This window comes from Andrographis paniculata, unplaced genomic scaffold, assembly GCF_009805555.1.
Source record: "Andrographis paniculata isolate CXL003 unplaced genomic scaffold, ASM980555v1 Contig80END, whole genome shotgun sequence".
NCBI classification, from domain to species: domain Eukaryota; kingdom Viridiplantae; phylum Streptophyta; class Magnoliopsida; order Lamiales; family Acanthaceae; genus Andrographis; species Andrographis paniculata.
Window position 1 is genome coordinate 4,777,569 of NW_026137618.1, and position 16,117 is coordinate 4,793,685.

A 16,117-nucleotide genomic window follows, 5' to 3' on the forward strand; every position below is an offset into this window, starting at 1 on the left:
CGTTTTAAGGATATTACCGCATTCTAAAGAACAAACAAGAACAACAATAATCGCAAGATTATATGACTCGAAGTTGAGCTATAAGAAGAAACAATCTAGGCGAAGCTCAAATGCTTCTTATTCAATACCTATTACATTATTATATCGAAACATTATTCCATCCATATTTTCTCCGATCAACGAACAATCCTGCAACGACAAACAATTCTAATAAGTATACATTCCTCGACGCATAAATATTTTCGATACACTTCTCTATTAATTTAATATTTTATTGTAAAATAGTCTCTCCGTCCGCCAAATTATTTACTATCATTTTTCTTTTTAATATGTCCGTTAAATTTACCTAATTATTAATTTTGACATAGTCAACAAATAAACATTTAACTATTATCATTCATTCAATCATTATTTACAACAAATGTCACTATTTTTATTACCTTGTCTCTCATCATTTTCTTTAATTTCCAACTATATTTTTAAAAATACATTCAACTACATTTTTACTTTTATCATTTTTTCATAAAAATATTTATTTTCATTAATCTCTGCTCCGGATCCAAATGTTCTAAATTTACCAGACAGAGAGAGTCGGTCTTTTATAAATTTACACTAAACCAACGAATAATCAATCTCATTAATAACCAAAAACAAGTTCTCATAGCCATCAACACAACCAGACAAAGGTTATTCGACGCCAAAAATGTAAAGAGTTGCATATCAGTAAATTTTACCTGGAACAATCAATATTCGGTGAAAGTTCGAAAGGAATGTTGATCCCACATTTTTTCGGGATATCTTTTATATGGTTAGACTTAGCTCGGTTAAACCTAGCAAGAGGCTTAAGGCACCTACAAGCAACTCGAGATTTGTATGTAGTCTTAGTTTCATCGTTTAGGGCTCGAGCTCCGGCACAACAAGCACGTGGTGGCATTGGACCGCCTAAACGGAGGTAGCCGAGGCACGGAGATAGATGGCGCGCAATGGTTAAGCATGTAAACGGGGCGGCGTCGCCGAGAGGAAAGATTGCAACCAAGAAAATGAAGAAGAGAATCATTAACTTATGTTTTGATGAAGAAGCCATGGTTGAGGATGTTTAGGGTAGTGTCATTTCATGTCTTTTTATAGAGTTTTGAGAGTGAGATAGGACATTGTAATAAAGGAGTGATCATGGCTTGGTAGTAAATGATAGTACTTAGGTTCGAGGATAGGGATGGCAATGCTACCGATAGAGTTGTAAAATGAAGAAATTGTTTTGCTGGTTTGGTTCGACTCGTTTGAACTTTTTCGTTAATCTAAACGAGTTGTAAGCATAATAAAAATTAAACTTTGAATAATAACCAAACAATCAATGATTTTAAAGAATTTTTACTATTTTTTTAAAATGCTTCATTCCTCTAAAATGTCAAATAAAACACTATTATTATTGTTATTGTTGTGTTTGTTATGTCATCTGAGCAACAAAAAAAAAAAAAAACTCAATTTTGCCACTATTTTTGACATACCATTAATATTTATTTTTTAACAATAATTTTTTAAAAAAATATATTACATTATAATTTTATTTTATGTAAGATATTGTATCTTATTTGAAATTTTTTCTTTTTTTTTAAAAAAAAAAAGTAATTCAAGATACAATTAAACAAAGACTTATACGAAAAAGTCGTTTAATAAAGTTTCAATTTAAAGACAAAGTTAATTAGTACAAACATCGTCAAATCACCTTAGCTATTCACCCTATAGGCTATATGTACTTTGTCGAAATGTGTTCACTAAATGATATTCCGTTGTAAATAGGACTTAAGGATGCGACTTTTTCCGATTAATAATTCAAATTACTAATAAGCAATTATCATTCGAGTTTCTATCACTACAAAAAAATGATAAATTTGTAACGGAATTCCGTCCCTAAAGTTCACGTAGCTAACGTAATTCCATTTCTATTTTCGTCTCTGATGTCATTAGTAACGGAAAAAATAGATTTAGAGACAAAAACGTTTTGTTACAAAAATGAATTTTTCTTGTAGTGTATTTGATTTCATTCTCAAATTTCAAACAATAACGGGTTTGTTTGAAGTGGGTTTGGGAATTGATATGAAATTTGTGAACATTATGATTTTAAAATAAAATGTATTTTATATATGATTTACATATATGTTTTACATATATGTTTGATGTAATATACGGAATAAAAAGTCATATTCAATGTATATGAAAAACAAATAATATTTTCGTCTCATAAAATCAGTATCATTGGTCTCTTGCGTAATTGTACTTAATATTAAGAATATCCTGTATAATTTATTCTGCAAATATAATTGTATTTGTAAAAGACTAAAAGTAATTTTGTCTCTTTGATTTGTAATACGTATTGATATAATAATTAATATTAAAATATTAACACGCAAAAAAATTTATGATATAATTATTATGGGAATGAGGTAGTATTTAATTTGGAATATTTGGTTTGTATTTTATGGTAAAACATTAGCCGAATGTATTGTTTTATGAGATAATATGATTCGTTTTTATAAAATAATCGTATGGATTGTATAATAAAAAAAACTTGAAGTAAAAAATCTTAGAGAAAACCGGGCCTTAGGTTCTCATTCTCCATTAATTTTCTTTTACATATATTTGTTCTTCATAATTATTTTGCGAATCTCCTCGGTTTATTGTTTTATATGATAAGGGAAAAAATCCGATCATATACATGAATAGGTATTTACGAGAATATGTGAATTTCATTTGTATAGTTCCAAGAATTATCGCAATCTTATTTAAAACTCATATGTATAACTTGTTTAGTATTAAGTTCAATGCACACTATATACGTTCAAAATAAATGTGGTTGGCTTGAACTGGGCGTAAAAATATAACAATAAGATGAAAATAAACAAACTAATAATCCCGTTCGACCATAAATACATTTGGGGGCGGGAGGTTTTTAACTCGGTCCTATTTTCATTATAAAATATGTTCAAGTACAATCTTATACAAGACTCAAAGGCTCCAAACGCTACTCGCACAAAACGGGACATAATACACGGGGAGCAAAAATTTATTAATTAAATATTAATATATAAATCGTCTAAATAAATTCAGAATTTTGCGATTCCCCCAAATAAGGCCAAATATCACAATATAATTACAAAATATGTAAATATATATTCCAAATATACATCGCAATATAAACTTTAATTTTTCCTTGTCTCCAAATTCGAATAGGAGAAATTCCAACTCATATTTCTATTGCGAGTCACTCAATTTTAAATATAAAAGCCTTATTTGCAACCCCAAACACAAATGTATTTCAGTAAAATATAATTTTCATACGTATATTTAATTATCACTTTTGTTCTACAATTTTGAATCACTATAATTTGGTCGTGCACGTTTCATTTATTTGTGATTTTAGTCATATAAACACACTTTAAACATGCAACAAAGTTAAAATCACAAAAGAATGTAATATGTACAAGAACAACTTACAAAGATTCAAATTTTTGATATAACTGTGATGATCAGGTGCATATATATATATATATATATAACAATGATTACAAATATTCTCCGCTAGAGAGAGAGAGAGATACCTTAAGAATCCGATCTATGGTCTTTGGATCTTTACAACTAAAAGCATCCGATATATGTTGTTTGGCGGAAAGCATGTGAACCACACAAATTTGAAGGTTCGCATTGCCTATGTAGAATGTTCCACTATTGTTCTTCCCATCTCTTTCATGCTAACTCGATAACATTAGGACAACAATTTCTCAACTCAATCAAACACAAAGTATCGATGGATCTAACTTCTACACAAATATGGTGTGACATTCGGCTAAAAAATTACTTTTCGCACTATTCATCTACAGTAATATATTTAAAAAATAACATCAAATGCCTATTTCTAGTGTGTATGTTTTGCAAATTTCTTAGATTTCTACTAATTCACTACATTTTCCCTCCAAAAACATCAAATCAAATACCTATTTTTTATTTTTTATATTATACTAAAAATTAATTTTATATTCAAAACATCACATCACATATTTATATCACCTAATACAACTATTCCAATTCAAAATTTTTACTATTCAAATCTCAACTCAAAATCCAAACCCCCAAACAAACATACAGGAACACATCAATTACTCAATTCCAAAAATTTCCAAAACTCGTAGACTACTAAAAACTCATATATATACAAAAACTCATATATATACAGAGCCTACGCATTCTAGTACTTCTATTTGAGCGTTCGATCCTCTCATATAATTTCTAGCCTTACAATCCTACAGCAACTTCAATCCTGATAATATGAACCAAACTAAACTCAAGAAACTACAAATGGGTCGTTCGAAAATGCTTCAATGATACAACAGCCTTGACAGTTATATAATTCAAATAAAATGGATTAGAACTGATCTTCACTTTCCTATACATCAGCAACAAATTCTTTCAAGAGATTAATCATATATCTTCTCATCAAAATTCGTAAGTCAGCATACTTAACATTAACAAACGACGTACCTAAGTATGTGTAGAGCTTCTCTGAAATGAACAATAGGCCTTACTTAGTACAAAGGATCTCTGATCTTCTCTATGTTACTACATGCTCGCGCAACGGCAATGCATGTGATTTATCAGGAAATCTTCTGCAAAGAAGACTCCTTTTTGTCTAATGATATGCGAGTCGCTCTATCATGTTCTCTCAGAAATTCTACAGCCATGAAAGTGAGCGCTGAAGCTGGAACATACCACATAATTCTGGGGACGGCCCCTTTAAACATCCCCGGAATGCCTTCCCCCAACCATATCTTAGAAAGAGCATCGATCCATCCATTGTACCTAGAGAGACATTTCAGCATCAGTACTGATGATTTGCAAGGAAGAAAAAGGAGTCATGGAAATTATTGAGAAGATATAGCTGTTCGACAGCGAATAAACAGTGCACTGAACTTGCCCATTGCAGTAGCTTTTCTGTTACTAAATGTGAAATTAAACGACAACATTTCAAACACATAACTGACTGAAACAGGATCAGACACAATAAAAAAAAAAAAATCGACATGCTTTTCAATTAATATTACTAAAACATACAACATATACATATACTTACGCAAAATATATAATATATTAATACTCTATCAACTCACAAAAAATCAACAATCGAACACCAAATATTATTTTTTATATTACCGAAACGCTCCTTATGCCTCACGGAAAAAACACCTCAAACTTAAAACAAAAAACAATGTTTTGGCTCCAAACCAAATCAATACTAATTCGCTCGTATAGTTTCCAATAAAAATATGTTATTTCATTTTATAACATATCACGTCAAACTACACTTTAGGACAAAACTCAAATAAAAAATTCAAACTCAAACAAAAATCAAACACATTGCTGTCTTTGAATTATCGGGTATTAACTGATTGATGGTGCTTGAGCAAAAAATAAATTCCGTTTAAAATGAAAATCAAACAATCTTAGATACCTAGTGGCTGTCCCTTGTACTTGCAATCTGGTTTTGACAACATCCAAAGGAGTGGTGAGATAAGCACTCAAACCTGGGATATTTAAAGATTCTCAGCACATTAATTCGGGGAAATATCATCGACTCAAACTGAAAACAGCTCCATAGTTTGGAAGTATATACATACCACCGGCTAATCCTCCTAATAAAAGCCCCTCAACTGAACTATTTACATGAAAATCTGAACTGGGAAATAACTTTTGTTTGCCATATTCCGTCGTCTTCTTAAAAGCTTCATAGAAAGTGACCTGAAAGACCAAAAAGACGCATAAAGAGCATGACATGAATGTAAAAGACTGTTTATATGTACAAGATTTAACTAAAATCCACACAATAATATTGGTGGAAAACACAATTCTCATTCCACATTTGGTGGAAGAAAAATTATTTTAAATATTTGAGGAAATGCATTTACAAAAGTTTTATACCATAAGGCCAGCAAATGGCACATCCCTTGCAAGTGTAGACCAGTATCTGCAACAAGGTACCAAAATGCAGTCAATAATCAAGCATTAACAAATCAACCAAATTTTCAAATGAGGTATAACAAAATTGAGCTCAACTAACTTGCACAAATTAATAAAACTGAAAAGAAAAATTGGCAACACAGTATATTATTAAACCTAGCCTTTCATAACATATATTTTGATCACATCAAGATATTGTTTGCTGCCTAATTTATTGCACACAATTGGTTCTTTAAAAATTTTCTTACAAGCTCCATCGTAATGCCAGAATGCAGTAAAAAGGCGAAAGCTTCTTTACTACCATACCTTCTAAATACTTATGAAGATGATCTTTGACATATATCATCTAGCAATAATTTATTTATTTATTCATTATTATGTTCTTTTTCTTTTTCTTCGTAAAAGTGGAACAAAGTACATTATTAGAAGCTCAGACAATAAAACAATTGGTCATACCCTGCATATAGTCCCTTAAGCCCTTGTTCCTTCCATATTGAACATCCAGCCTGAAGCATTCCCGAATAATATCCATACATGTTCACACCATGCCCTGCACCTAAACCATCTTTGGCCACAATAGATGCCCAGTACTTCTTAGAGCCCTGAACCTGCATTCGTTGCTTCATCACTTCACAAGGAACATATATGAAGGAACCGAGTGTATCTCCTGAACCACATTCAGAAAACAGGCACTAAAATGAGTCATTAGAGATAAGACCACATTCACAGTTGCTACAAATTTTTTTGAAGAAATGACCTATCGCTCCAGAAATGAAATGTGCCCAGTGACCACCCAGGTTGGGATGCGACTCTTCCAACCATTTCTTTGTCGATTCTATCACCCCAAAATATGTGGCTCCAGTAGAAAGAGACCCCACAATTCCTGGCGTTATTCCTCTGTAAAAGCCTATCAAACAATTACCATCTCAACTCAAGTATACAAAATAACAAATATTACTTCTAATACTGTGAAAAGAACTGATCTACATTAGTATCATGATATAGTGATTGCATCAATAGGAACAAATTAGTCAATTTAAACTCATAAATCAGTCATTTTGGGGACATTAAAATTAGCAAAAGGAAAATTGTAGTATGAGACACATAACTATGACAGATGGTCTGTCATCGGATTTTTGTCAATCTTAACTGAAACGAACAAATATAAAGCTAATATCACTAAATCTCAATTCATTACTCATCAGCATAAAACAGAAATGGACACTTATGTCACCAAATAAAAGTAAAACTTTGTTTATTACTGTGTTTGGAATTTTCATTGGAATCCAAAGTTTATTACGATTAGAATTCTTCCATTTGTCTTTGCAGAATTATATTAGATACAACTCATACAAGTTGTTTAGAAATAGAAGTTTCTTTGGGATAGAAGTTTATACATGGTAAGGGTGGAGGAATAGATGAAATGGGATTTAAAGGTGAAGAAGAGCCTCTGATCATATAATTTTCAGAGAGTTTACAGTGTCCGCATTATAGTTACAGTTTCCATCGTTAGTCTTATTGCATGTTTCGTGTTATTTTTGTCTATCCTTGTATTTAAAAAAAACTACAGCAAATGGATCTTAGTTATGGCATTTTCCGGACAAACGATTTCAATGCCAATGTTGAAGAACTTGACTGCATTGGAGAATTAGATAGTATCAGCACATGGATTGATATCAAAAAGGTCGAAAGGTGAAATTTGATCATAACATGGGAACACCAAAAAAGTTGCTATTAGAGTAAGCCATCTGCTGTGTACCTATTTTTCAATGGAATATGCAAATAGAAGAGATGACATAGGAAAATTCTGGAAATGGAATCGAGAAAAAAGTGGAATGGTAACAAAAATGTAAATGGCATGCCAAGTATGATTTTTCTAAAGGTGGAGCCAACAGGGACAAGATCTACTCGGGCGAGATTTGAGGAACTTGGCAAGTTGTAAGTGAGAAACAACACGATAAAGATGCTGCAGGAAGTAGAACAGCAAGGATATGGAGCTTTGGCAATCGCATGCACATTTAAAAAAGCTCAAAGAAGTGATGCAAGAAAATTGACAAAATAGAATCTCTCAAATGCTTCGGAGAAGCTGAAACCAACTACAACAAATTCAACTGTTTACTTTTTATCAACAGTTCCCTTTTCAAAAAACATTATAGTTGTGTTTATTTGGAGCTTTTTACAATATTTTTACTATTCATGAAAAAAATTTCCCTCCAAAAAATCAAATCAAACACTAATTTTTTTTATTTCTTATATTATATTAAAAATCAATTTTACGTTAAAGCATCATGTCAACGCCATATCACATCACATAACTATTAAAATTCAAAATTTTACTATTCAAAACTCAATCCACCAAACAAGCACAATATGTTCGTAACCTAATTTTCATTTAAAATGTTAATTAAAAACTATCAAAACATCACATCCACCGCCTATTTATCTCATATCAAATGCTTGTTTTCTATTCAACTTTTTCCTACTCTCAAAACTAACACAAGACTCAAAAATACTTCCAAATCATATCAAATTGTAAGAAACTTGTCGAATTTGAGAAAGCAAAAAAAAATTGATTTGTTTGGGGGTTTGGGTAAGGATATTCACCATTCCATAATTTTATCACCAAAAACATCAAATCAAATACCTATGTTTTTATCTTTTACTATATTGTATAAAAATTCTATTTTATATTCTAAACATCACGCCAATACCTATTTATATCATATATCAAACAACTATTTAAATTTAAATTTTTTATTTATTCCCTTTCAAAATCAGCCGCAGTCTTCTAAAGCATAAGATGGCATGGACGAACTTCTCACTTCATCAAAATGTGTAAAAGATTATAGCTGCACTTAAAAGCCAAGTACTCTACCGATGAGTTAGCAACCCAGGGGGGTGTTCCAAATGAATTCGAAAATGAGTAGATGAAAATGCGAGAATGGGGATATATACATATATATATATATACAGAACTCAAAAAATATCCAAAAACCAAAATCAAAACTCAAACCCCCAAGCAAACACACCCATCACTATTCTCCCAACATTATGCATTCCAGCAGAAAATCGACTTGAGGAAATTATCAAGTATCAAAATAGAATAAGAAATAACATGAGAAACAAACAAAGATCGCTCACCACCCAAACCATCCGTAGCCCAAACAGCTCGAACCAACTGCAACACGTTCTTCTGATTCTAAAAAAAAATAATAATAAAATGCAACAGTTTTACTAACAAGAACGAAAAGCAAACCAATTCTGAAAGTAATCAACTCGAAATCGTCTCAATCAAGTTTCTAAAAATTCGAAAAAATTACTTTGCATCCACTGAAAATAGCTTGGCTTTGGATGCGCGTTTTAACAGTATCGACAGGATGTATCATCCCCTCGCCGAAAGCGCCGGCGATCGCGCCCCATAAGAACTCCCTCCACACTGCCAAATAAGAAAGCAACGAAGGATGACACGTAATCAAGCGCCATTGCAATGTTTCAAAGTAATAAACCCATCAAAATGGGCGATCTTCCATGTTAAAGAATTCCCATTCAGTCGAATGAGCTCTACCTATCGGATGATTCTGGTCTGAGATGCCGACAGACAACGATTTCGCGGATCTGCGGGGAGTAGAGCCGTCTACAGCCATGAATGTGTGGATGGTTGAAGCTTGATCAGGGTTTAGGGTTTTAGAGCTTGGGACTCGATCGGCCAGAATTTGGGAGAATGGCGGGGGTTTTCAGATCCGAATAGGATCCGGCTATCGACATCTGCCGGGTCAGACTCTTTTTTCAAATATGGGTAGTGTTGAAAAATGAAAAAGATATGCAAAATTACCTACGTACATTGCTTACGAAGGTATGTTTCGTTTGCCCAAAATCCTATATTTTTATTATTTGAATTCTGTCTTCGAAAAAAAAAAATAATTTTTTCTGTTACAAAACATTTTATCATATATTAATTTAATATCAAAATCAAATCAATTATTTTTAAAACTTATCTAAAGAAATATACCTTAAGCCTTTTTCGATCAATAATTCTCTTTCAATATTATTAAAAACACAGCAGCTACAGTGCTATTAGCAAATTATGTTACCCCAAACATACATACTTTAATATAATACAAATATAACATATAATTTAACACCACAAAATATAATTTCACACGATATATAATAATGTGTGTACATGATATACTCACATACAACATATACTATAATTATAAATTAATACATACATATTTTTTATTACAAAATGTACTCGTAATACTTCTTCCGTCCCATAACAAAGTATCCATTTCTTTTTTTAGTAACTGTACTATCTACCTAACGTTACAAATACTCTTACAATTTACAATATATTACACATTTACAATATATTACACAAATACTATTATCTTATATCACATATACTAACAAGGTTATTTTAATCATTTCTACTTTATTCCTATTATAATAATAATATTTTTAAAATTACTTGTAAAAAGTAAATGAATATAAACAATTTTCAACCTACCGACACCCATATTTATAGCAGATCTAAAAGAACAAATTATACTACACACAATTGGGCTTTCCACTATAACAGTACTTAAATAAACAGGCCCACTATCCCTACGACGTCGTCTCAGTAGACTACAAAGTTCAGCTCCACAGCACACAGCGTCTCCGCAATCACCATTTCCGAACAGGTCAAGAACGAGGGGAAACCCTAATCAGAGAAGCAGAAATCTGTTAGATCGAATCGATTTGGAGTCACGATGGCCATGGCTGCACTGAGACGCGAGGGCAGGCGGATCGCCTCCCCATTCGCTACTTCTCATGTCATCAATCCCATTCGTTCATCTCTTGTTAGCTCCGAGTAAGATAGATCTTTATGTTTACATTATTGATTACTGATATTTGGTGGTTTCTCTCCAATTTCTTTGATCGCGCTTCGATTTTATCTCACCGGTCGTCGGGTTATCATTAATTTTGGCTTATTGAGGTGCTTTTTTATTTTTCTGTAAAATGTCGAATTTTATTTTGTAATGGGGGAATGCCGCGATTTTTGTAGGATAATGTACATGATTTTTGTTCAATTAATGGTTTCTTACTCCTGGCTATTGTTGGGAAACCATCAATCGCCTTGACATTACTCATTTCTTTTAGTTTTGATTTCTGAGTGATGGAATAATTGTGAAAATGAATAGTAAAATTGGGTTAGTCTGTAGATTGACAGGCTTTAATTTGATTAATTGTATGATTTAGTGATTGAATTTTTAGTTATGTAAAAATGATTTTGAGAAGATCTTGGTGTTTAAGATTTCTGTTGTTTTGTACATGTGTGTGTCGCCTGCATCACCTGCTCTTGCATTTGCTACCTATATTTCTTTTGTTTATATTTGTGGAAAATTTGCAAAGAAGCAGCGGCTTGACCGGTAAATAGAGTTTCCTTCTAAGATTTCAGAAGTTGGGAAACTGATGGAGATGTAAAATGCTATAGTTGAGCGTGTCGAACGTAGCTTCTGGTCATCAATTGGTCTGAGCATGACATAAAAAACCTTATTTTATGTTCTTTATTTCAAAAAGATATGTGCTTGTTGTTAATTAAATGATTGTTTACCTTTATTCTATGAACCGAAATGCATGATTTTAGTCTATTCTTATATTAATATTTTGGATGAAGCTAGCTATTACTAGTTGCAGCAGAAAAGAAACACATCTTCTCCGTCAATGTGTGAAAAAAAAAAATTATTTGCTTTTTTGTTTCTTACTACTCGCTTGAAATAAAGGACCGCCGTATCTCAACTTGAAAAACGTAAGAAATGCACCAAACACCATAAAGAAATAGGAGTGAAAGAAAGCAATGATGATACTTTGCATAACTTCAGTTATCTGCATGTAATTAGATATAATATGGTGACATGTCAATTTCTATTGATTTATTTATTTTAGTCACTCATTCCTGCCGAAGACTGTGATGAACAAATTTACTAACTATACCTGTAGAGTTTCACTTGTCATCCTCTAACTAATCAATCTATGCCAACAGGGATAATGCCCTCACAGGAGTTCGCTCTATTTCAACTCAAGCTGGTAAAGATGTCTCATTGGATTTATTACGGCTTTCCTTTGAAATCTTTCTTTGGTTGATCATTTTTTGTTTATCTTTTACTTTGGTTCGCATTTGCACTTCCATTGACGGGTACAATGATACTGCCTGTGTCTAGTCCGCAACCGTATGAAGAGTGTTAAAAATATTCAGAAAATCACTAAGGCCATGAAGATGGTTGCTGCTTCGAAGCTTCGAGCCATCCAATCAAAAGCTGAAAATTCTCGTGGACTCTGGCAGCCATTCACTGCTCTTCTTGGTGACTTTCCAAGTAAGTTGACTGTAACGTTAATAATGTCGATCATAAATTTCCCAGCAGCCTGATATCATACATTATATGTTTCTTTCCTTTACTTCTTCATGATCTTTCCTCAACTTCAGTCCACGGAAGCCTTATTTTAACTGAGCTATTTATTTATTTTTCGTTCGCGCTCTGTCAGATGTGACCAATTAAATCTTTGATGATACTCGCATATTGACCTTTCTATTAAGCTAGAAGATAACCTCATCTCAAGCTTCCGGGTCAAGGTTTTTTATTGTTTGATATCTATCATTTACTTGATAGTCTCACGTTAAATTTCTACGGTCATAAGCTTTCATGTCACCTATGCCAATGGACAGTAAACTTAAAGCTAGTATAGGTATGGCTGTGATTAGAATGGTTGCTAGTTACTGTTGCGTCAATTTGACTAGGGTTTAATATGTTTCTAAATTGATCGGTGTTCTTTTAATCTTCTTTCTTTGTTATTATCGATGCTTTTTGGAACATCTTTATGATTATTGAATAAAAAGTTTGACCCTTCAGACATGTATGTTGATACATGCAGGTGTTGATGTCAAGAAGAATGTGATTGTTACTGTTTCTTCGGATAAAGGTCTTTGTGGCGGAATTAACTCCACAGTTGTCAAGATCAGCAGGGGCCTTCATAAGTTGAATTCCGGTGAATACAATTCGGAATTGCCTTTATCTCTGAGCTGCTGTTCCTTTTCTCTTATGTCATTCTGTTGGCATATTATTGCCAATTCATTTTACAGGCCCTGATAAGGAGTGTAAATATGCAATTCTGGGAGAGAAGGCGAGGGCCCAACTTATTCGAGACTCTAAGAAAGACATTGAGTTAACAATGACAGAGTTGCAGAAGAATCCATTGAACTATACACAGGTTATTTCCTGGTCCGCTCATTGCCAAATGATTTCGAACTTTTCCATCTCCCAAGCATTGGTTCCCGCAAAGTTGTGGCTAGATTCTTTTATCCTCTAAATTTTTGTTTGACACCTTTGTTATCAAGTACAGATTTGGAGTAGTATCATAGCTGAAGTTTGTAGATGCTTGCGTATCTTTCCTTCGGCTTTATTTGCTCCTTTCTCTCTATCCTGAATTTCTAGCCTTTTTTCCTTTTATGTTCTTATATTGATCTATGTTGCTATCATCATCATCATCTGTATCTATATGTTGTGCTGTTCAACTCTTTATTTTATGTTAAAAGGACATCCGTTTAAACTATTGACCTCTAACTCAAAGGTGCAACTATTGCTTGATGTTCTAATCTAAGTTCTGTACCTTCATTTAAAGAATTAGCTTTACTCATTAAATCATCCGGAAAATTTTCTATCCTAATTCAGGCTTTATTAAAACCTTACTGCATCTAGATTCTTTGTTTGATTTGCTACCGAATGAGAATAGTAGTCTTGCAGCAGGTTGGTCTCGGCGTCTCTCTACTGCATAATCTCTAAAACCCGTTAGATGTAATATACATGTTAATTCTTTCAGAGAGATATTTCTCTCGAGAATGTTCTCTCCTTGTGTATTATCCTCAATTTCCATTACATTGCAGGTTGCGGTGCTTGCTGATGACATCCTAAGGAACGTAGAGTTTGATGCATTAAGGGTTGTTTACAATAAATTCCACTCAGTCGTGTCATTTCTGCCAACAACCTCTACTGTACTATCTCCCGAGGTCATTGTCTGCCAAAGATAAATTTACAAATGTGATTCCAATAGCATGAGCTACATCCGGTGCATAATGTAATTAAGTGTCATTCTGATTCAGATTGTTGAGAGGGAAGCTGAAGCTGGGGGGAAACTCGGGGAACTTGACTTGTATGAGATTGAAGGTGGAGAATCAAAGTCTGAAGTCCTTCAAAACCTCGCTGAGTTCCAGTTTTCTTGTGTAAGTTTTTTCTTTTGATGATTACATATTATATTCCTAATGATAAATCAGATCTTATGAATATGGGGAAAATACAATTTTTTGGTCGCACTTATTATCATTTTGGTCCTGTAAATGGCACTTGACCTTTTAATGGACCTTATCTGAAAATGGTCTTGTTTTAGTCGATGTCGCTCTAATAGTTCTAATTATGCTTGTGACACTTACGTGTGCATTATGGACCCTCGTGTAACTTTTTATGGCCACACGAGTCCCGTGCAATTTTAGGACCATTAGAGCGACACCGAGCTAGATACAAGATTATTTTTAAAAATGTTATTTAGGTTGAGTTTAGATACTTTTGGAAGTGTTTTGAAGTTTTTGAGAGATTTATTTTTTAAAATAAATATTTGATGTAATGTAATTAAGTATTGGATGTGATGTTTTGTAGAGAACATAGAGTTTAATGTAATATTTTAACTAAATTATAGATATTTGATACGATATTGTTGATGTCTTGATGAGGAGGGCGCCAAAAGCAATTTTAAAACATATGTAAACAGAGCCTTGAAAAATCAAAATGACGTATTACCACTTACAGGACTCAAATTATATTCTCCTCCGCGAATGATTATTCTCTCAAACTTCGACGCAAATGTTTTTAATCTTTTTCTTCAGGTTTTGTTCAATGCCGTGTTAGAAAACGCTTGCAGCGAACAAGGTGCTAGAATGTCTGCCATGGACAGCTCCAGCAGGAATGCCGGAGACATGCTTGACCGTCTCACGCTCACTTATAACAGGTTTCATTCTTTTATCACATTTATTTCAACTTGACCAAATACATGCCCAATCTTTATCATATTAATATCAGGCGAACCAAACCTACTTCAAATTTTACCACAAAAATAAAAAATAAAAAAAAATAAAAATGAAGGGTGTTTTTGTTTAAGGGTTTTTAAATTTAAATAGTTGTTTGATGTTATATAATGTTTTGAATATAAAAATAGGTGTTCGGTGTGATGCTTTTGGGAGAAAAGAATTAATTGAATAGCAAAAAATCTTAAAATACCACAAACTAAATGATTTTCATCTTTCAATTCTTTTTTTTTTGGTCATCAGAACTCGTCAAGCTTCCATCACTACTGAATTGATTGAGATTATTTCTGGAGCATCGGCACTGGAGGGCTAACTGAACCAGGTTCCTTCATCTCTCTGTTTTTACCTCTTAAGAAAGTTGATGAAATAAATACAGCGCAGTTTCCGGAAACACCTTACTTTCGAGCCTTTTGTCTGATTTAAGAATAATATTTTCTCGGCTGATCTTGGGCGACGAAAACAGCACTATTGTGCACAATATGTCTTATAATCCTGTTTCAACTCTCCCTTGTTCGGACATGAAAATTGCTCGTTTTGGGACTATTTTCGTAGATTTTGGTACAATTTTATCGAGACCGGATTATGTCTTTACGCTTGCGAAAATGCCAGGCTTCTTGATTTATGTTATGTACGGATATGCCGATCAAGGGTGTTTAACTTGTGTTTTTAATCTCTAAGATTTGTTCTTTTGGCCATTTTTTTGGTTACTATGCAATTCTCATGCTCGAACTTTGAATTTTGATAGATTTTCGGTTTGTAAAAATCAAAACCAAAACCAAAACCGAATCAAAATTTTTAAAACCAAACTAAACCGAAATTTTTGAAATTTTCATAATGATGTTAGAGCTCATTCGTTCAATTTATTTTTCATCTCCAAGCAGTTTCATCTATTCTCACTTGCATATTTCAAACAATTTACAAATGACTCAAATGTTGAAATATAAATTTTTTAAAATTAAAATTATAATATTTATATATTTATAATATAAAATTTAT

General features: G+C 32.7%; 2 protein-coding genes across 2 annotated transcripts; one reads left to right on the forward strand and one right to left on the reverse strand.

Annotated features, from left to right (window-relative positions):
- Positions 1-4,215: 4,215 nt before the first annotated feature.
- Positions 4,216-9,775, reverse strand: LOC127240950 (uncharacterized). Its single transcript, XM_051259825.1, has 9 exons — positions 9,572-9,775; positions 9,327-9,442; positions 9,148-9,205; positions 6,764-6,913; positions 6,463-6,673; positions 5,968-6,013; positions 5,667-5,787; positions 5,501-5,573; positions 4,216-4,851 (listed from the first exon to the last, which is right to left on the reverse strand). The coding sequence occupies exons 1-9, from the start codon at positions 9,648-9,650 to the stop codon at positions 4,647-4,649; spliced, it is 1,059 nt and encodes a 352-aa protein (XP_051115782.1). The 5' UTR covers positions 9,651-9,775; the 3' UTR covers positions 4,216-4,646.
- Positions 9,776-10,656: 881 nt separating this feature from the next.
- On the forward strand, positions 10,657-15,798 carry LOC127241062 (ATP synthase subunit gamma, mitochondrial). Its single transcript, XM_051259953.1, has 9 exons — positions 10,657-10,861; positions 12,035-12,078; positions 12,213-12,365; positions 12,922-13,035; positions 13,130-13,257; positions 13,931-14,053; positions 14,147-14,266; positions 14,924-15,045; positions 15,365-15,798. Exons 1-9 carry the CDS (start codon positions 10,761-10,763, stop codon positions 15,432-15,434), a joined length of 975 nt encoding a protein of 324 aa, XP_051115910.1. The 5' UTR covers positions 10,657-10,760; the 3' UTR covers positions 15,435-15,798.
- Positions 15,799-16,117: the final 319 nt, after the last annotated feature.

Excerpts from the sequence above, each read along its gene's own strand:
- LOC127240950 (XM_051259825.1), bottom strand. The coding sequence starts at position 9,650 with ATGGCTGTAGACGGCTCTACTCCCCGCAGATCCGCGAAATCGTTGTCT. Across the intron at positions 9,443-9,571 it reads AGACCAGAATCATCCGATAG|TGTGGAGGGAGTTCTTATGG; the intron begins GTAGAGCTCATT and ends CTTATTTGGCAG. Across the intron at positions 5,574-5,666 it reads ATTAGGAGGATTAGCCGGTG|GTTTGAGTGCTTATCTCACC; the intron begins GTATGTATATAC and ends TAAATATCCCAG.
- LOC127241062 (XM_051259953.1), top strand. The coding sequence starts at position 10,761 with ATGGCCATGGCTGCACTGAGACGCGAGGGCAGGCGGATCGCCTCCCCA. Across the intron at positions 13,258-13,930 it reads ATCCATTGAACTATACACAG|GTTGCGGTGCTTGCTGATGA; the intron begins GTTATTTCCTGG and ends ATTACATTGCAG. Across the intron at positions 14,054-14,146 it reads CTACTGTACTATCTCCCGAG|ATTGTTGAGAGGGAAGCTGA; the intron begins GTCATTGTCTGC and ends ATTCTGATTCAG.